This window comes from Macrobrachium rosenbergii, chromosome 5 (genome assembly GCF_040412425.1).
Source record: "Macrobrachium rosenbergii isolate ZJJX-2024 chromosome 5, ASM4041242v1, whole genome shotgun sequence".
Classification (NCBI taxonomy): domain Eukaryota; kingdom Metazoa; phylum Arthropoda; class Malacostraca; order Decapoda; family Palaemonidae; genus Macrobrachium; species Macrobrachium rosenbergii.
In genome coordinates, this window is record NC_089745.1 from 52,247,338 (window position 1) to 52,268,236 (window position 20,899).

A 20,899-nucleotide genomic window follows, 5' to 3' on the forward strand; every position below is an offset into this window, starting at 1 on the left:
TAGCCTATACGTTGGCACTCAGATTAGTCAAAAACGAAATAGCCTTAGAACCAGATTGAAGCAATCTGATAAAGGCTGTCTAATCTACTGAACTCCTTGCTGAGTCAGAAGAGGCAATCTTTGCTACAGCTGTTGACCATGAATCTAACAAAGATGCCGTCTAGAAGATAGAAGAGGCTGTCAACTCCAACAACTGCTTCTTAACACGTAAGGGAAGGAGATTCCATTCTGACTTGATCTAACATCAGACCTGGTCTCAAACGAAAGACGTCTGGGTTGATCTTTCTACCCAAAAGAGGAATGACAGGAGTCGTATAATATCTCCTATGCCAATCTATTTGAACGTAAAGAGTTATCCCGGCCCGAAATCCGTGAGTTCACATGCTGCAGTACTGATTCCGCATGACTAGAGCACGGCAATTCAAAGGACTTCTTAATACAGTAAACCCCCGCCCCCCCGTATTCGTGGTCTCACAATTTGCAGATTTCTCTGTGGAACGTATATACACATTACTTGTGGAAAATTTGCCCATTCGCAGTATTTTTCACTAAGAAATATTCACTAATTATTGTATTCTCGTATCATTTTCATGACTAAATGTACTTTTTGTATTAAAACTATTAAAATACTCAGGTATAAGCATTTTTAGAGATTTTTTGTGCTTGAACTATCAAAATAGGCAGTTTTAAGTATCTTTTGAGGGGTTTTAAGTATTCGCGGATTTCAGCTATTCACGGGGTGTGTGTGTGTGTGTGTGGTACGCATCCCCCGCAAATACGGGGGGGGGGGGTTCTGCATCTTTCTAAGGTCCTAAAAGTGCTTCAATTCCAGTAGGAACAATCACCAAAGGAGTTTCAGTCCTCTTCAAAAGATTATTAAACTGACGAATCAGATCTATAACCTCTGCATAAGAGGAAACAAACTCCTGATTAACTACGTCTTCCACTTCTTTAATTACATTGTCACCAGAAGAGGAAGGCACAGAAATCTCACTAATACTCGCTCTTGAAGCCGAAGCACCTCTATCACATGACGCATATCCATCTTCTCTTGGTCTAGTTGTGTCACATTGATGTCCGAGGGATGACAACTGTCGACTCCTTTCTCTGCTCCTCGGCCGTGAACATGAATGTCTCTGCTCCCTCACATCTGACCAATCTTATGATGAATTACATCCGTACCTATCCACACTTCTACGGCCGACATGTATCGGGGGAGAACTAGGCACTTCCCTGGGTGATCTGGACCTCGAACGCCTGATCAACCGACGAGCAACAACTCCAGTGTCCAGCGGCCTAGTAGACAAATGTCCGTTGACATTTATACACGAATACCCCTCTTTCAATACACTAGATCTCTTGATTGGAGTGTTGTCATCTTCCCTCCTAACTTTGAATGGTCGTACCATAGATACAGGAACTTCAACATGAATACGGGCAGCCCCTGGTTATCGGCGGGGGTTCCGTTCTGATAGTGTGACGACAAGTGAAAATCGCTGATAAACAAAAATTGGTGATTTTCAGTTATCAACGCTGAAAATCGCTGATTTTCAGTTATCAGTGCTTCAAATGTTAGGTATGCATCAGCGCCAATATGCAATTACCGGCGCTGAAAATCTGCGAAAAACCAGATCGCCGATAACCGTGCCCCACTGCCTGTACTATCCGCCCGTTGAGATACCAAGGGCAACCTTCGAACGTTTTTCAAAGACACTCTCACTACGTCTGCACCCACTCCTAAGACAGAAACCAATGGATCTTTCAGTCCTTCATCTGTAGACTTCCTAGGCCAAACGACCGAGGATGAAGGAAGAACCACAACCACCAAACTTCAAGACAGTGCCCACGACAGAATCTTGAACTTCCGTACACACAGGGATGTGGCAGTCCCACCTCGAAGAAGAAGATACTTTCCTCCTTTCCTTGGCACAAGGATCAGCCACAAAGCCCCTGATCCTCCAACGCCCAACTGGAGCTCGCACAGGTACAACAGACAAATTCGATGAAGCCGACGATGAGGCAGAAGAATAAAAAGAAGATGACGATGACTTACGTCTTGTTTCCTTGCATGCTTTATTAAATTTCTCCTCTAACACACTTAATTTTTCCATCATCATTCTTGCTAATGAATCCGTCAATGTAGAATTCAACATCATCCCAGAAGACGTAGTTGTTGACACGGAAAGGGTAGGATTCGACATCACTACAGCAGCCATGTTAGATGGTGACGTCACTGATGAACCTGGCTGTGACATCACAACTTTGTAAGAAACACATGAAGAGTCTGCTGGTACCACTGCAGGCAATACCAAGGGAGCCCCATATGTGTTCCAGAGGATGTTGTCGTGCTCGACCCCATATAGTGGAGGCCCGAGGAAGAAGGAACACCAAGATTACAAAGGACTGGAAGGTAGCGGGAAGCCATGTAGTATGACAACAGACCCTCTAAGGTTGGTATTCCTGATAGGCCTAGAGAGGACCACATGCCCGCCATCCAGAGCTGGAAAATGAGACAAAGAAGGAGATCCCCCCCTCACCCTCAAGGGAAAGTAGAGGCATAATTATGCATAAAATTACCCGAAACCCCTCCAAATGCATCCCCCGACAAATCGATGGACGAACAGGAAGGGACACGGGAAACTTCTATTACAGGAGGTAAAACAACTGGAACAGACCTCTCTAAGGAAGGGACAGCATCACAAGGAGACTGAATAAAGGAAGCTGAAGACGAATCCCCATCAATGGAAGATGGAGTCTTCTCCTTCCTCTTGTACTGACCCTTCCCATAAAACATCTTCCACTGTTCCACTGACCAATCACGACATACAAAACAAGGATCAGTTGCATTACATATGTTCTCTCTGCATCTACTACACATTGGATGAGGATCAGTTTTCACTGATGTTAGGATACGAGAGCAAGGAAAGCCACCAACACCCAGAAATTTCCTTTGCTTCTTATGAGATCCAGGAGATACACCCACAGGAGGGTTAAGAGGATCCATTAATCCAAGTACACGTCAACAAACAGCCGAAATTCACACACTAAAACACAGAAAGTAAATACAGGCAAACCAAACTGGCTTTAAAGAGGAGAGAAAGAACAACATGTCCTCTCTCAAAGGCAGTAAATGAGTAACTGGTGAAGTCACGGAGTACTGCTTGGGATGTGGGTGGTCCCTCTGGACTTGTGACTAAGGACAGATGTCACTAGTCCCTTGCATATAAAATTTTATTGATTTTACCAGATTCCAGCTGGCACAAGATTTACCCTAATGTTAAGACCGAAAGTTTGTTTTGTATATGAAAAAACAGTGTACTTCACCAAAAGTATGAAACAATGACTGCAAATCCAATCAAAGCTGCTGCAAATGGCCGCAATGCTGACACCATGGCGGCAGAAATGAACTGACGACCAGCTGCCGTGTTGTTTCGACGTTCCCTGTAGAGGGAGAGGCTGTCACCTAGGTATAATAATTAAAAAGTGCTACCGTGAAATTCAAAAAGTTGCTGCGCGAGGTAGAATACTTAGCTATGTAATTACCTGGTTAAGTTACTTATATAAAATCTCTTTTCCACAATGTGACTTCTCTCTCTTTTCTGTAAGTACAGTCACTCTTTTGTATGGGTACTCTTTTAGTCAAAGTTCCATTTACTCTTAAAAGAATTCCTCTTCCTCATAGCTAACTTCATTACACCCATTAAGGTATCACTTTCCATATTCAAGAAAACTGGCTGGCCTTAGATGAAAGTGTAAAACCTCCTTTTTCCTTCTACTACATACTTAGGAATTCTCTTCCTCCTTCTAATTTTCCTGACTTGTTTTTTCCTTTACAAAGCAGATCAAACGTTTCCCTTATAATTAAACCTCAACTTTTTTCTTCCTTTTCTCTTTTTACTTTGGACCTCAGCATCAGGATGTCACCTCTTTGGTCTTTGCTCTTTAAAAAGAAAACAAACCCACATTCACTTCTGTAGAGGAGGGTTTTCTCAAGAACCTCACATAAATTATAGTTATGCTTTTATTGACTTTCTTCTTCTCATCCAAAGTCACTATCCTGACAAAAATACTACTGCCTTGCTTGCTTTAACACTGAAGTTTATTCTCTCCAAATTTAAGGAAAAAGTCAACTCCACTTGAGCATTTAAACACGTCAGGCAAGAAAAGTACAAATGATGTAAAAATAAAACTTAGATACTTTTCTACCAAATAAACTGCAAATATAAAGATATGATAACACTGTGCTATTTATAACAGTGACTTGTAATGTACTGCATAGGCAAGCCTACCATCAAAAAATTTCTGAACTAGTACAGTACCATGAAAGTTTTGTACCTTGGCCTACCAGAATATCCAAAATGATATCTGATTGTTGCTACTACTTAAGATAAAATACTAATAAGAGTATCTGAGACATGCTGGGCAGTAGACTTTTCTGAACATGTTCCTCCCTACCATGTACTGTATATGAATCTTCTTCCTTCAGCATATCTGATATGTTGTCACCACATTTCAAACCAAAAAATAAATGTAGGGTAATTACTTGTTTGATAAAAAACACTCATTATTTTGTCTTTTTTACTTAACATTACAAAAAATACAAAATAAATACTCACACTACCAAAGTACTTGTCCAGAAGTTCCACATATCTATGGATAATTTCTAATGTTAAAAGCTCATTGTCCTCCTGTTCAATTGCACAACAAAAATACAGTGATGCATACCTGAAAACAACAAGAACAAAACTACAGACATGTGCATGAAATAATAATATCAAGTAAACCATTAAGTATAATAAGATTTTATGGTAGTTTGTACAGTGGCTTAAGCTATTCTATCTATATCCTATTCAATAATTTCAAGACAACATTCAGTCTTTTAAACTTACTGTATATTTTTCTCCAATAATTCGTTCCATTTAAAAAAAAACAAATGATTCCTAATACTACACACAAATATGCAGTTAGCTGCCACAGTACCTTGTACACGCACTTGTAAATATATGCTAAATTAGTAGTCTTCAAATGTCTTTTATTTGTCAACTGCAGTTTTAAAAACTATCATATGACTGTTTCACTTATTCCAAGTTTTGATAAAGTTAACATCCCTTAATAAAATTTTAACAATATGCATTCTAATCGATAAATATTTACCTAAGGTTTCAACCAATGACATAGTCTAAACTCAATCAGCTTACGGCATATGTTCCAGACAGTAAAAGGATTTTGTAAATTCAGTACTGTCCACCATACCAAATGAACAAGTGTATCTTTAATTAGTACTGTACACACACACACACAGATTTGGATGAAATGTTTACAAAACTTCAATGTGAAGAGACTGAACACGGTATAAAATGGTAGTTACTCTTTTGTTAAATTATTAAACATACTGTATATTTCAGCATAAAAGACGTCCATTAAATGCTAAAATTCACCCCTAAAAATTGGGGGGTCGTCTTATACTACCATTCTAAAAAAGAAAAAATCTTGAATCCTAAATGATGTTTATTGGTAGGCTAGCCTCGGCCTCGGTGCGGTGACCACCGACATACATGAAAAGATTCATGTTATGAAATAAACCGATAACAAAGGTAATAAAACCATTTTTACCTTATACAGTATATTATGGCATATCTTCATAAACAGCCTATTCGAGGAATAATTCCACATCAATGAAATCAACTTTATGCAATGATGTCAGTAAAATGCAATCAGCTGATGACTTTAAGATTTTATGAATGTAAACAGAATCAGAATGTATATGCCACATGGTTACTGTTCATATTTTGCAACATGATAATATGGGAATAATACGTGCAATGTAACTGGATGCAGTAAAACAAGTTTTATCAAAATTATCATTATTATCAATACAACTATAATTTGACTTTTGCATATGGATATCTGTTGGTGTGACAATCTATCCAGGGCTGTAATACTTTATGATGTCATTTACCGTAATATCAAGCATTTATTAAGAGTTGCGTTAAAGTTGTCAAGTTGTTAAAACTTAATTCTCAATGGTGGCTCCCATAAGTAAAAATAAAATATATTTTTAATCTGCCTTCAAACAATGGAGAAGCTCTTCAGAAAAAATACCACAAAATCAAAACCAGGTTATAGCCACAGCTGAATGAAACGAATAAGGGGTAGGCTGCAAAACATTTTGGAATAGGCAAAAGCGATGTTTGGAACAGGCGAAATCACAATTGCTGTTTTTAAAATCAAGTAATCTGCACGTTTTAAACCAAAATTTGTTAATTAACAAGAAACAATATCTCTGAATGATGCTTCTTTCAGCAACTAATAGCAAGGAAGACGCCGGGGCCGAGATTTTGAGACTGTAAACAATATTAAAAGCCAATAGCATACAATTTCATGTTTATACCATATTCTGTAATACAAGAACAATATGATAATATATAATACATGCAATATACTGTAATTGGGTACAGCCAGCAAAACATCTTTTATTGAAATCATTTTTCTAAATATAGTTTTACTGTCTGATTTCTACAGATGATTACTTTTCTCCCAAAAAAAAAAAAAAAAAAAAAAATCATGACAAAACTGTTTCATGTATACTTCCCAAGTAATTACATAGCTACAGTTTCAACTCACGCAGCAGCCTTTATTTAAAAAATCGTGGTAGCACTTTGAAAGTATAGTACAGGTGACAAGCCCCTCCCACTAATGGGGAGGACTGGAAATGACTTAGCAGAAAACCTCATTCTGTTTGTGCCTTATGTCCATGAGAAGGGAGGAGGGCGGGCTCCAATTCTGTAATTACTTGGTAAGTATAAATGAAACTTAATTTTATCATGAAAATAACATTTTAATATAAGTAACTTACCAAGTAATTGCACAGCTGAATCCCACACTGACAGGTGGTGGGATACATGGACATATTCTACTACAAAACATTAAGTAATAGTAATGAATTTGAAATAGAAAAGTTTGCTAGCATTGAAACAATGCTTGTCATTTCCTTACCTGGTAAGAGAGCTACTACAGGCGAAAACTGCCACTGGTTGGTGCTCATCTTAACCTGTAGTGGTGTGGCGGTTGAGCTGTGGGTCGCCTTTACTTAAGTGGGAGCTTCGCAGCAGAGGATAGGCCTGATTGCTGGCAAAGCATACACAAATGCCCTTGCCCTGGGTGCAGTACCAATATAAAAAACAACCAGATAACACTTTCACCTACACTGAAAACACCACAACCCATCCACTGAGACTGGTGGGTAATCCAGGAACATTGTATTCCTTGGCTCCTGAAAATCCAACACCTTACTTCAAGGCAAAGACATACAGGGAGAAAAAGAGATTCCCATGCTTCCTCCCCTAATACCATGCCAGCTACTCAAAATGGCCCCAAGGTACTGCAATTTTCCAACACTGTTCAACTTCTTTCAAATAGTGAGACGCGAAGACTAGTTTGCACTTCCAGTAGGCCGACTGCAGAATGAAAGTGAGGGACATCTGCTCCTGAAAGCTACTAATAAGGTAGAGACTGTCCTGACGTCATGAGCTTTCTCTTTAAAAATAGGCAAAACATCCTCCTGAATCTCAGAGGGAGCTTCAGAAATTAAGTCTTCGACAAAGAAGGACAATGTGTTCTTAGTAAGAGGGCGCGACTTGAAGCCCAAGCAGGACAAAGAACTCTCTTTTCTTCTTCACAGGCAAGGTATCTGTTAAGGACTTAATGGAGAAAGAAAGGGTGGGGCAGGGCTTGGAAGGGTCCTCGTCCTTGGCAAAAATCTAAGGGTAAAGTAGCAAACTGTGTCTCCTTGTGAAAAAACCAACCTTTATCGATGGCTTGGAACTCACTAATATGTTAGCAGCAGCCAAGGTCATGAGGAAGAGAGTCTTTCAAGTAAGGTTTCTCCGAGAAGAGGAACTACGGGTTCAAAAGAGGGACCTGTCAGTCACTTCAACACTACGTCCGTTAAGATCTGGAATCGATGCAAAATTCAGGACCCTGTGTTTAAACACTGAGCTAAACACAACTCGATACCCTTTATGGTGGAGGACGAGAGATTCCTAGATCTCCTCGGGTAAAGAAGAAAATCTGCAATTTGGGTCAAAGGCGTCTCATAAGAAGAAACGTTAAGTCTGAAACACCAGCTTCAGAAAATCACCCCTTAGCCTGGAAGACGTGACTAGGAAATCGACGCCTGCTTTTTGCAATAGCTTTTATGCTCTGACAAGTTTCTGGACAGTCTGAAGCCTGCCAGGGCAAGAGCGGACAACCCTTTGGTATCTCTCAAAGTGAGGTTGTTTGAGTAGACATGGCTTTTGGTGAAGGAGTCTCAGAAAATCCACCCACAACCGTAGCAGGTACTGGAACCATTCTTTCATGGGCCAAAATGGGGCTATGAAAGTCATTGTAACACTGCGATGAGCCCAAGACTTGTTCAGCACTTCTCTGACCATGTTGAAGGGTGGGAAGCCATAGAGGCCCAAGTAGGACCAACCTAGCAGGATGGCGTCTATCGCTCAAGCTAGAGCGTCCGGAAGAGAACAAAAAGGGGGCCAGGAAGGTTCCTTGAGGTGCAAACAGGTCCAATGTCAGCCTGCCCCATAGTTTTGCAGATTCCGATAAACCAGGGGATCCAAGGTCCACTCGGTGGGAAGGACCTGCTTTCAATGGCTCAGTTTGTCTGCCAGAATATGACATTTTTATTCTAAAATAATGTTTAACACATACTTACCTGTTAGTTACATATAGCTTTAGTCTTGACGTCACGGCAAAATTTCAAAAGCATGCGGCAGCGCTCAGTCCGAATATCGGGTGATCGCCCTTACCTGCCCTCTGTCGGGGTACTAGGAACTATTCAACATGCTTCAGAATAATTTGCCTACCTGTCCCCGTGGGGAGGAGGGTGGGCTTTCGTATATGTAACTAACAGGTAAGTATGTGTTAAACATTATTTTAGAATAAAAATGTCATTTTAACACATACAACTTACCTGTTAGTTACATATAGCTGATTGACACCTTTAGGAGGTGGGGCAATGACAGCTAAAAGAGTTGTTGGAAACATTAAGGTTATTAATGTAAAGAAAATTTCTTAGTTCCTCACCTGCTAAGGTAGCTGATTCCACAGTTACTGCCTCAGTAACCTGCTATCCTTAGAGCAACAGCGGGTATAATGACCTGGTCACAGATTGTTTTTAAGCTGGGTATCAGTCACCTAGGACATGGCCGTGACAATACCACAAGTATGCCCCTGCTCAGGCGCAGCACAAACATCATGAATTACAAAAGGGGTCACCCAACACCAAAGAAAAAGCATAACCATAAAAACCAAAACCAACTGTGGGTAAAACTATCCAACACTTACCCTCACAGACAACCGTAAAAACCTTCACACCAAAAAACAAGTAAGTAAAGGTAGGTTAATCCTCCTTTACCCCTTTACCCATTACCGTGCCAGATACAACAAAGGGCCCTAACGTGCTGCACTCATCAAACACTGTCTGCACTTGCGAGAGATAATGCAAAGCAAATACAGACTTACATCTCCAGTAGGTTGCTTGCACAATATCTTGAAGGGAGAGGTTCCTTTATAAGCGAGAGAAGTAGAGATAGCCCTCACTTTTTATTTAATTGAGCCTTCACTTTACACATTTTCAAATCATTCTCTGAAATATTGGAGTGAGCTTCAGAAATCAGATCTCTAATAAAAAGGACATGGCATTCTTGGACATCGGTCTAAGAGGGTTCCTGACCGAACACCATAAGGAATCTGAAGGACCCTAATATCTTTAGTCCTTTTAAATAATATTTCAAGGCTCTGACTGGGCAGAGGAACCTCTCCTGCTCCTTACCTACCAATTCCGACAGACTCGGAATCTCAAAAGAGCGAGGCCACGGGTGCGAAGGGGTCTCGTTCTTGGCCATAAAAAACAGTTTGAAAGAACAAATTGCTTTTGAAGCAGAGAATCCTACTCTCTTATCCAAGGCGTGGATCTCACTGATTCTCTTAGCTGTAGCTAACAAAACTAAAAAGAGGGTTTTCCTCGTAAGATCTCTTAAAGAAGCAGAATCCATAGGTTCAAATTTCTCAGACATAAGCCACTTCAGGACTACATCAAGATTCCACGAAACAACTTTAGCATCTGACCTCTTAGAGAGGTACCGAAGGATTTAATAAGGTCCGTTATATCTTGGTTATTAGAGATATCCAAACCTCTGTGACGAAAAACAGTAGCCAGCATGCTACGATAACCTTTAATTGTGGATACAGAAGGTTCTTATTCCTGAGGAACAAAGAAAATCCGCAATCTGCGTCACCGAGGTTCTGGAAGAGGAAATGTCATGATCTTTGCACCATGAGCGAAACATATTCCACTTGGACTCATAGACCTTGATCGAAGATGGTCTTCTGGCTCTAGCGATGGATTGAGCCGCTTTCTTGAAAATCCTTTGCTTCTGAGTAGGCGTTCGATAGTCTGAATGCAGTTAGCCGCAGACTTGACAGGTTTTCGTGAAATCTCCTGAAGTGGGGCTGTCTGAGTAAATCTACTCTGTTTGGAAGGCTCCTCGGGAAGTCGATCAAGAGATCCATGAGAACTGGGAACCAATCCCTGGAAGGCCAGAAGGGGCTATCAAAGTCATCCTGGTGTTGGAGTGGTGCTGAAATTTCCTCAACACCGCACCTAACATCTTGAGCGGCGGGAAGGCGTAAAGGTCCAGACCCGACCAATTCAGTAGCATTGCGTCCGTCTGGAAGGCTGCTTGGTCGGGACAGGAGAGCAGAAGATTGGGAGCCTGTTCGTTTTGTTCGCGATAACAGGTCTACCAGAGGTTGACCCCAAAGTCTCCACAGCGACTTGCACACTTCTTTCGAATGCAAAATCCACTCTGTGGACAGAACCTGGTGCTTCCTGCTCAAGGAGTCCGCTCTCACGTTGAGGGCTCCTGAATGAATCTTGTTAGGAGCAGAATCTTGTGCTTCTCTGCCCACAAAAGGAGGTCTCTTGCTACCTCGCTGAGGAGTAAGAATGAGTGCCCCCTGTTTTTTTATGTAAGACAACGCTGTGGTGCTGTCTGAATGAACCAGAACTGTTTGTCCCTGTAATCGAATGGTAGGAACCAAAACAAGACTCAGGTGGATTGCTTTCAACTCCTTCTTGTTGATGTGCCATTCTTTTTCTGTCGCATTCCACAAACCTGAAATTTCTTTTACACCCAACGTTGCTCCCCATCCTACTTCTGACGAGTCTGCAAACAGTTCGTGGCTCGGGTTCACGGAAATAGAGAGAGACCTTTCTCTAATTTTCTTGATCTAACCACCACCTTAGATCTTCCTTGATAAGGTCCGAGATTGGAAAGGAGAAGGAGTCTGGAAGCGTTTTCCTGTTCCATTGCTCCCTGAGGTAGAATTGAAGGGCCTCATGTGAAGTCTCCCAGGGAGACAAACTTTTCTATTGATTGAATTAGAGTTCCCAGGAGGCTCATCCAAGCCTTTATTGGAACAGGTATCCATATCCAGAAAGTTCTGGACTTTTGCGAGACAGTCCGAGATTCTTTGATCTGACGGAAAAGCCAGAAAAGGAACTGTTTCCAGTCTCATTCCTAAATAGATCCTGGATTGTGAGGAGATAGGTGAGACTTCTTCCAATTGATTAGAAGTCCTAGCTTCTGGGTCAAGTCAGAGTTACTTGCAAATCCTCCAAGCACTGAGGCTGAGACTGGGAGCAGAAGGAGCCAATCGTCGAGATAGAGAGAGATCTTTATTCCTCTGAGATGAAGAGCTTTGGCAACAGTGGACATAACTCTTGTGAATACTTGAGGGCTGTGGACAGACCGAAGCACAGAGTCCTGAACTGATAAGTCTTCTCCTGGAAAGCAGTTGCGAAGAAACTTCCTGGACGGGATGGATCGGAATGTGAAAGTAAGCGTCCTGCAGATCTATTGAGACCATCCAATCCCCCGGACGAAGAGAGAATTGAGGACGGATTGCGTCGTCTCCATCGAGAAACTGGTTTTCTCCACGAAAAAGGTTGAGAGAACTCACGTCCAGGACTGGTCTCCAGCCGCCTGAGGCCTTTGGAACAAGAAAAAGGCGGTTGTAAAAGCCTGGAGAGTTGACTTCTTCCACGATCTCTATCGCTCCTTTTAAAAGCATGGAGTATACTTGCACTCAGAACCAGCATTTTTCTAAGTTGCTGGAATATGCTGTCAAAGCTAAAGGTTCTGTTGCAAGAGGGGGCCTCTTGAGGAGGGGATAGAATATCCTTCCTTTAGCACGGACGTGGTCCACTGGTCCGCTCGATCTCCTCCCAAATTTGCCAGAACTGCTGAAGTCTGGCTCCGACTAGTGCATGGAGGACATGCAGATCACTTTTTACTTGAGGTTTGATAGTCTTGGAGACAAATCTTGCTTTGCCCGGAGCTTGAGATACTGAAAGCGGGTGAGGGCCTGCCACGAAAGGGCCTATCTTGATTAACTAGAGGGCGAGATTGCGCTGGCAGAGAAGGTTGAGGAGCTTTTGGTTTCCAGTGGATTGGCCAAAAGGTCCTGTGTGGACTTCTGAGTGTTGGGATTTTTTACTTATTATTACAAGTTCTTGAGGGAAAAGGTACTTCTTATCCAGAGGTGCGAAAAGAAGAGCCGATCTTTGAGTCCTAGAAACTCCACGAGCGACAAAAGAGCACCAAAGTTGAAACTTCTTTAAGAACTCCTAACGTGAAGATGGAGGCTAACTCAGGCGCACCGTCCACGAATCCCTTTATCTAAGCAGGACATAACAGAAGAGAAATCATCGAAATGCGCCGGAAAGACCAAAAGACTTTACCTTCCTACCCAAAGCGCCAATAGTCCAGTCCATAAAACTGATGACCCAAAACTCTGAAAACGTTCTTCAAAAAAGGTGGTCCAACTCTGAAGGAGAGAAGAAAATCCGAGCGAGTTGGAATAGTTCTTCGAGTAGAGTCAACCGAGACTGGAGAAGTCTCCCTGAGAGGAGGCAGAAGCTCCCAGAGAGAAAACTTCCCCAGTGTCATAGCACATGCCTGTCTTAGTAGAAAGCTTGGAAGGAGGGAAGCAGAAAGTGGTTTTCCCTTTTTTTTGTCCCAACCAGGAGTTCATTTTCTTTAATGCCTTTTTGGCTGAAAAAGAAAACACTAACTTCATAAAGGAAGAATCAGGAGGCTTCGAAGTCTCTTGCGTACTGAGAGACAAAATCAGTGATCCATGAGGTGTAAAATCCTCAGGAAAATTATCAATAAAGAAGCGAAGAAGCTTCTTATAATCCAGCGAGAGGAGTCTGGTTCAGTCTACAGGAAACTCTTCCACAACTTCTTCCTCAGTACCGAAATAGAGAAAAAAGCCCGCTTGCACATACACATCTTGTGAAGGAAAAGTAGGAGCCTGAATAAGAGCTTGAGGAGGAGCCTGAGCCTAAGTTGAAATTACAGAGGAGCCTGAACTGGCGCCACAAGAGGAGCCTGAACTGGCGCCACAAAGAGGAGCCTGAACTGGCGCCACAAGAGGAGCCTGAACTGGCGCCACAAAAGGAGCCTGGGATGGCGCCTCACCTGGCGCTACCTTATTGGCGTGACTTTGAGCCTGAGAGGCGCTAAATCTTGATGGCACAGCGCCTGAGCCTGACTAGGCAGAGCCTGATCCTGAACCAAAGGAGGATCAAGAGACACAGATCGAGGAGGACTTTCGTACTGGGCGCTCCGAGAGCTTCAGACGAAGATGAGGAGGCATCAAATACACTTCAGAAGGTTTAGCTGGGAAGAACCAGGCCAAACAGGAGCCCGCCAAGAATGCTTCCAATTTTCTTGTGCATCGCTCAAGAAAGTCATGAGTGAACGAGGATCCAACTGGGGAGCGATGATCTATTCAGGACAGAGCCAGGATCGTGATGAGGAAGAGGCTCAGAAGCCACAGGGCTGAACGTGAAACCAAAGGAGAAACACCGGGTTTACGCTGGGCAACACCGAATGGGAAGTCTTATACCTCTTGCCACATGAGCCTTGCGCCTGGGAGAAGACTCTTCTGACGACGAAAATCTCTCCGGACTCTCCCAAAAACTACAGGAAGGCTGTGATAAGCGAAATGGCTTCTTCTTCTGACCGCTGAAGGCGAAAGATTCCTGGACCTCTTCAATGGTCTAGACTGAGTCAGTGAAATCTCCAGCCTCTGAAATGAATCACTGGAGCTTGAAGAAAGTTTCCTTGAGTCGCCTTTCCAACGCGCTCTGAAACAGCCTGGGAAACAACAGGACACAAAAAGGGGCGGCTGCTGGTGAGCAGACCCCACTCGCCTCCCTTGGACTTTCAGCATGTCTTCTCCCAGGAGCAGGGGAGCTTGACAGAGGCTTAGGTCTAGGAGAACAGTAAAGAGCAACCACCTCCTCCACCACACTAACACTTTGCACTGCACTTAAATTATTCACAATATTTTGGAAAGAATCCATACGCTCATGAAGGGATTTCAGGGGTGCAACGTAATATCCTCCATGTTGCGCCCACAATAAGAGTTAAATCTGGCGTCCATCTGGACTTGATACTCAGACACGTCACGGGTTCAGGGATATCAGAGTCAGGAATAGGAATATTAGTGAGTACACGGGGATATTAATAGAAGTTTCCTGCATAGCTAAGGGAGATTCGGTTTCTGAGAGAGAAGAAGAACTTCTAGCTAAAGCTTTCCTGGCTCTATCTTTCTCAAGCTTCTTTACATATTTTAGATAGAGCCTTCCAATCTTTTCAGTCATACTGACACATTCATCACACTTCCTCTCATATGAACATTCCTGACCTCTACAAGCCACACAAATTGAATGAGGATCAAGACTATTAGCCTTGACCAACCTATTCTTACAGCCTTTGCTGCAAACCCTAAGGTATAAGACCCAGAATCTGACATAATTATCAGAAAACCTGACTAAATAGGTGACAAAATAACTGGCAAAACCATGCAAACCAACAAAGAGTACTTCACCAAGTGAAAACATTTCGATGTAGGCAGATACAATGAAATTTTTTTCAAACTTAACGACAACAATGTTCTAACAGTAGGGCGTGAAACTTAGGCAAAATTATTCTGAAGCATGTTGGAATAGTTCCTAGTACCCGACAGAGGGCAGGTAAGGCGATCACCCGATATTCGGACTGGCGCTACATGCGTTTTGAAATTTTGCCGTGGACGTCAAGACTAAAGCTATATGTAACTAACAGGTAAGTTGTATGTGTTAAAATTTAGTTTGCCCTAAATAAATTGAGTGACTAGACTCACTCGATTTTGATCTTTCCATAGCAGAAGGTCTCTAGCTGTCTGGTAGAGAGAGAAAATAAGTGAGTGCTGCCTCGCTTTTGTATGTATGTTATGGCTCTGGTACTGTCTGAATGGATACCACAGTCTTGTTGTGAACTAAGGTTGAGAAACAGTGAAGCCCTAAGTGAATTGCTTTCAGCTCTCTGACGATGTGAAGGTTCTGTTCTTCTGGCAACCACATCCTGGAAACTTTCTGGTTCCCCAAGAAGACTTCCCAACCTAGAATCGAGGAGTTTGAATAGAAGTCTAGGTCTGGTCTCAGAGGATCAAGGACTTTCCTTCTGAAAGACTACATTCGGACCACAACCACTGCCGACCTAACTTGACCTCCGGGTTTATGGGAAACACATGTAGGTGTCTAGCTGTGTTTCTGTCCCAGTTGGCCTTGAGGTAGAATTGCAAAACTCTCATATGACGTTTGCCTAACTTGACGAACATCTTGATGTACGACAGAGTCCCCAGTAGGCTCATCCACTGATGGGCTGAGCAAGACGAAAGGGCTAGAAACTTGCGGACTATCTGAAGGCAACTGGAGATTCTCTTGGCAGATGGAAAAGCCCGAAAAGTCAGAGTTGAGACTCATCCCCACTAGAGGAACTTTTGCGACAGGGCCAACTGGGACTTCTGAAGGTAGATGATAATACCCAATCCTGAGAGAGATGTTCAAGTCCTTCGTGCACTTATGACATTTATGCCTATAAAAAGAAGTCATTTGTTAGAGGAGCGAGGACTCGAGTGGACACTTGAGGTACTGTAAAGAGGCTGAAGCAAAGAGCCCGAAACTGGAAGATTTAGCTGACACCAGCCAGGCACTCGGGCAACGCTGGTTGCTTCATGAGGAGATGTGTTTAGAAGCTGATGTGGGGCGCCTGAGAGAGTGTCCTGGAGGATGAACCTTAGATATGTCCCGGAGTCCCGATGGATGGGGCAGTGGAAGTATACATCCTACATATCCAAGGTTGTCATCCAATCACCCTGGTGAATGGATGAAAGGATTGACTGGTTCATCTTCTGAGTTGGTGTCCTCGACTTCTTCTATGGCTCTCTTTCGAAGGAGAGAGGAGACCTCCTCAAGGGCTGAATGTTTTTCCAGGCTTCTTGAGAAGGCCATCAAAAAGATGGGAGAAGGGACTAAAGGGGGCTCTTCAAGAATGGCATGTAGTAATCATCCCTCAGAACTTTGACAATCCACTGTTCTGTCCCTCTGACACACCACCTCACCCAAAACTCGAGAAGACTGGTTTCTACTTGTGCATGGAGGACTTCTTCCTCATTTCTGGGCAAGGACTTGAGCTCCTCTTGATAGAACTGGCTGAGAAGCAGACATTGGACGGGTCCTTGACTGGACTTGGGTTTATTCCCATGAAAGGGATGTAGCAAGAGAGGAGAGACCGTCTTAAGAACAATAGCGGACGAATCCTTGGGGCGTTTGGAAGAATGCACCAGAAGGCAACTTCTATTGGAGACTTGACTTCTGGGCCTGAAAGAGAAAACAGCCATGCCTGATGGTCTTGTCCGCACAAGAAAAGACTCCCAGCCAGTCTGAGGCGAAGTCTCCAACTAAATCACTGTCATCTTTAATCTTCTTGGCTAGCAATCTCGCCTTCCAGTCCAAGAAACTTAAAACTTCAAGAACTCCAAGAGGCCAAATTCTGCCGACGAACAAAATTTTCACATACGAAAACGCCTAGCATCACTTCCCCGGTGGCTTAGGAAAGAAAATCCTACGGATTAAGTGCAAGGGAGGAAAGACAATGGAAGCCTTACCTTGCTCCCTCTTAGCAGACAACCTAACTTCAATCTCTCCTTGAGTGCCTTCCGAAAGCACTATTGTGGGGAGCCTTGGTCTTTCATCTGGGTGGCTCTTCATCAGGAACGTGAGACCAGGGCTAGCTAGAGCCAAAAAAAAGAAAGAATAGGAGAGCTCACCTACAAATACTGAAGGAGAGCTGCATCGCTAGGATACCCATGGTCGAAAACGGGTGCTTGGCACTCCGAGCAGGAGATTGATCCTGAAGAGTTGGCACCGGGCACTTGGGAGCTAGCACCTGGAGCTTGGGAGCTGGCGCCGGGTGCTCGGAAGTGGGCACCGAGCACTTAGTAACTGACGCTGGGCGCTTGGCAACTGGCGCTCGGAAACTGACAGTGGACAATCAGGAGCTGGTGGCTGGCGCTCGTGAGGAGATGGGCGCTTGAACAACGACAACGGGCACCTGAGATGGATCGTTGGACACTTGGGAGCCAAATACTTGCACCCAACAGAAGTACGCTCAGGAGAAAAATACAGGCAGCCCCGGTTTCCGAGCGGGAGCCTGCGTTCGAGGTTCGCGCTTTTCAAATATATTCATCAGAAATTATTTCCCAGTTTACGACGCATGTTCCAGGGTTACGACATGTTGTACTCTGATCCGATGGAAGAAATATGGCTCCAAAACGGCAGAATAAATAAAAATTTGGAGGTTTTTTGAGAAACTCAATAAAAATGCATTTACATCATTTTCAATACACCCAAAGCATTAAAAGTAAGGTTTTCTTAGGATTTTTGACGATTTTTCGGTTTACGACCATTTTCGGTTTACAAAGCGGCGCAAAAATGGAACCCCCTTCGTAAACCGGGCACTGCCTGTACTCTGGCTGTCCCATGCACTGCAGGAAGGTTGAGGACTGCACCCAGCTCCTTAAACTGCTAATTGGGCAGCGGAAAAGAGCTGTCAGCATCGCCTGCATGCCTCTTCAATGGACGAGATGAATCTAGAAGGCGCTTGTGGTGCTTCCACGTCTGGGCTGGAGCCTACAGAGTCAGATGACAACTGGTGCACATCCCAGACGCCTTTCCAGCAGCTGTCTGTCGAAAACTGGGATATATGTGCATCAGGTTTGACTGAGGGGGCAGCAACCCGTGGGCATACCCCACTGGCCTCCCTTGGACTTCTGGCATGTCTTCTCCAGGTTCAGGGGAACATGACAGAGACCTTCGTCTAGGAGAACTTGCAGGACGAGAAGCCACCTCCTCCGCTTGCATAACGCTGTCTCCTGTCAAGATGCCTTTCCAGTGGCTGTCTGCCAACACCTAGGAACACGCAACAGGTTCAACTGAGGGGGCAGCTACCCATGGGCCAACCCCAGAGGCCTCCATTGGACTTTCAGCGTGTCTTCTCCCAGGTTTAGGGGAATATGACAGTGACCTTGGACTGGGAGAACTGAAGGGATGAGTAGCCACCTCCTCCACTTCACTGTATTCATTATTAGGTTAAAATCTTGTTAAACCTAGACTCAAGACTGCCAATGGCAAGGGTCAGAAGCAAGGGAGTCAGGCACGGGAGTAGGTAGATTAAAAGTAGGAGGGCTAGTAGCAAGAGAAAAAGCAGGAAGGGAGGAGGAAGGAATAGCAGGGTTATCTCCTAACCTAGGCTTATCTAAGAGAAGCACGTTTCTTGGTGCTAGATACAACATTCTTCTCCAGTACTAACTTCTGTAGGTGAGATTTAAGTACCTTCCACTTAAGGTCACTTGGCGCTAGGTGCTTGAGAGTGGGTGGCAGGTGCTCGGGCAATCATTACATTCAGCACCAGTTCCTCCTTACTATATTATTGCATCCTACACTTGCTGCAAAAAATGTCTCCTTACTACAAGGGTCACGAAGATTGATCAACCTGGTATATTTAACTTTGATCAACCTGTTTTGCAACCTTCGCAACAGTGGCAAAAACTAGATGAACTTGAATCAGACAGAATAACACCAAAAACTGGAAAACTGATCCTAAAAGCTAACAAAGCTTGAAGGCCACTCAAAATAAGTGATAATACCTCACCGAAATCAAGCCATACAAATGAAAATCATTAAACAAAAGCTGCAGCAAACCTCCGATGTCACTCAAGGGCCAGCAGAAACAGAATGAGGTTTCCTGCCAGGCCGTTTCCAGTACAGTACTCCTGTTAGTGGGTGGGACTTGTCACCTACACTAAACTATCGTGCTACCATGATTTTTTAAAATAAAGGCTGCTGTGCAAGTTGAAACTATAGCTATGTAATTACTTGGTAAGTTACTCATATGAAATTTCAGTTTTTAGAGCTTTTTGGTTTTTAGAATTATGGATAAGAGATCGTAAACCTGCACATCTAAAACCCATCAAATGCCTCATAGTCATCACTATTTGTTTAAAAAAGTTTCTCATACATATCACAAGATTCATCACATATGCCATCATTGTAGGGCCAGTCTGGTTCTGGTGAATCGCCTTATGCTTCCTTGTCCTTATCGTGCAGATCATCATCTTCGGTACCATCTATGGCATTAGAGATGCTGCATTTCTAAAATAATTTTAAGACGGTCATAGTCATCACTATTTGTTTAAAAAAGTTTCTCATACATATCACAAGATTCATCACATGTGCCATCATTGTAGGGCCAGTCTGGTTCTGGTGAATCGCCTTATGCTTCCTTGTCCTTATCGTGCAGATCATCATCTTCGGTACCATCTGTGGCATTAGAGATGCTGCATTTCTAAAATAATTTTAAGACAGTTTCTACTTTTACTTTCTATAGGTTGTCTTATACATGGAAACATACGGTAAGAGTATTGTTGCCATAATTACTGTACTTAACAGTTTTCAAGACCCTCCTCTAAACTTACATGGAAATAACAATGAATAAGAAAAAGACAAAAGATTGAAACAGCATTTCATACAACTGCTACAATAGCTCTGGGTTTATACTGCCAGGTTATTGTTACTAAACAGATTTTGTTACTTACAGGAGAGCCAGACCCCAAGTATCAATTAAATTGAAGTGCTACTGCTTATATTGACATTTTTTGCCTTTATCCACACTCATGAAAGGAGATGAATTTGAAATAGAAAGGTAGCTAGCATTGGTGCAATGCTTGTTATAACCTTACCTGGTGAGACAACTGCAGCAGGAGGATACCGCCTCTGGTTGGCAATAATCTCAACCTGTAGTGACACAGCAGTAAGGCCGAGAGTCGTCTCTACTTCAGCGGGAGAACCTTGCAGTCAAGGAGTACTCCAAAGACTGACAAGGTCTTACAAAATAAATCCCCTTGCCTTGGGTGCAGTACAATGAATACCACCAGAGATTCATTACCACACAATATTAAAACCATCACCCAACAATTAATAAACAACGACTGGTGGGTACTCCAGGTACATGGCACCACCAGGCATCCCAAAACGCAGCATTCTTTAACAAGGCGAGAAGATAGAGGACTGGAGGGTATATCCCCTATCCTTCTTCCCCCAATACCATGCCAGCCACGGCCAATGGGCCAAATTGCTGCAATTATTATAGACTGTCTCCACATCGTGCAAATAATGGGAGGTGATCACTGATTTTTGACTTCCAGTAAGTTGATTGGAGAATCATGGAGAGTGACAGTTCTTCTTAAAAGCCAACGAAGTGGCAACTGCTCTACTCTCATGAGCTTTTACTTTAAAAACAGAGAGATCATCATCTTGAATCTTTGAGTGTGACTTGGAAATAACACTCTTTAAAAAGAAGGTCAAGGCATTCTTAGATAACGGTTGTGAGTGGTTTTTTACCGAACACCACAGATTCTGAGAGGGACTAATCCCCTTGGTCCT

General features: G+C 43.1%; 1 protein-coding gene across 6 annotated transcripts in view; it reads right to left on the reverse strand.

The window, feature by feature from the left end:
- AP-1sigma (AP-1 complex subunit sigma-2) overlaps nucleotides 1-20,899 on the reverse strand; it is a 133,314-nt gene that overhangs the window by 80,848 nt on the left and 31,567 nt on the right. For all 6 annotated transcript variants that reach the window (XM_067104324.1, XM_067104321.1, XM_067104326.1 and 3 more), the window contains exon 4: nucleotides 4,617-4,725. In XM_067104324.1, the coding sequence (XP_066960425.1) occupies nucleotides 4,617-4,725 (109 nt within the window). The remainder of the gene's footprint in view (nucleotides 1-4,616; nucleotides 4,726-20,899) is intronic.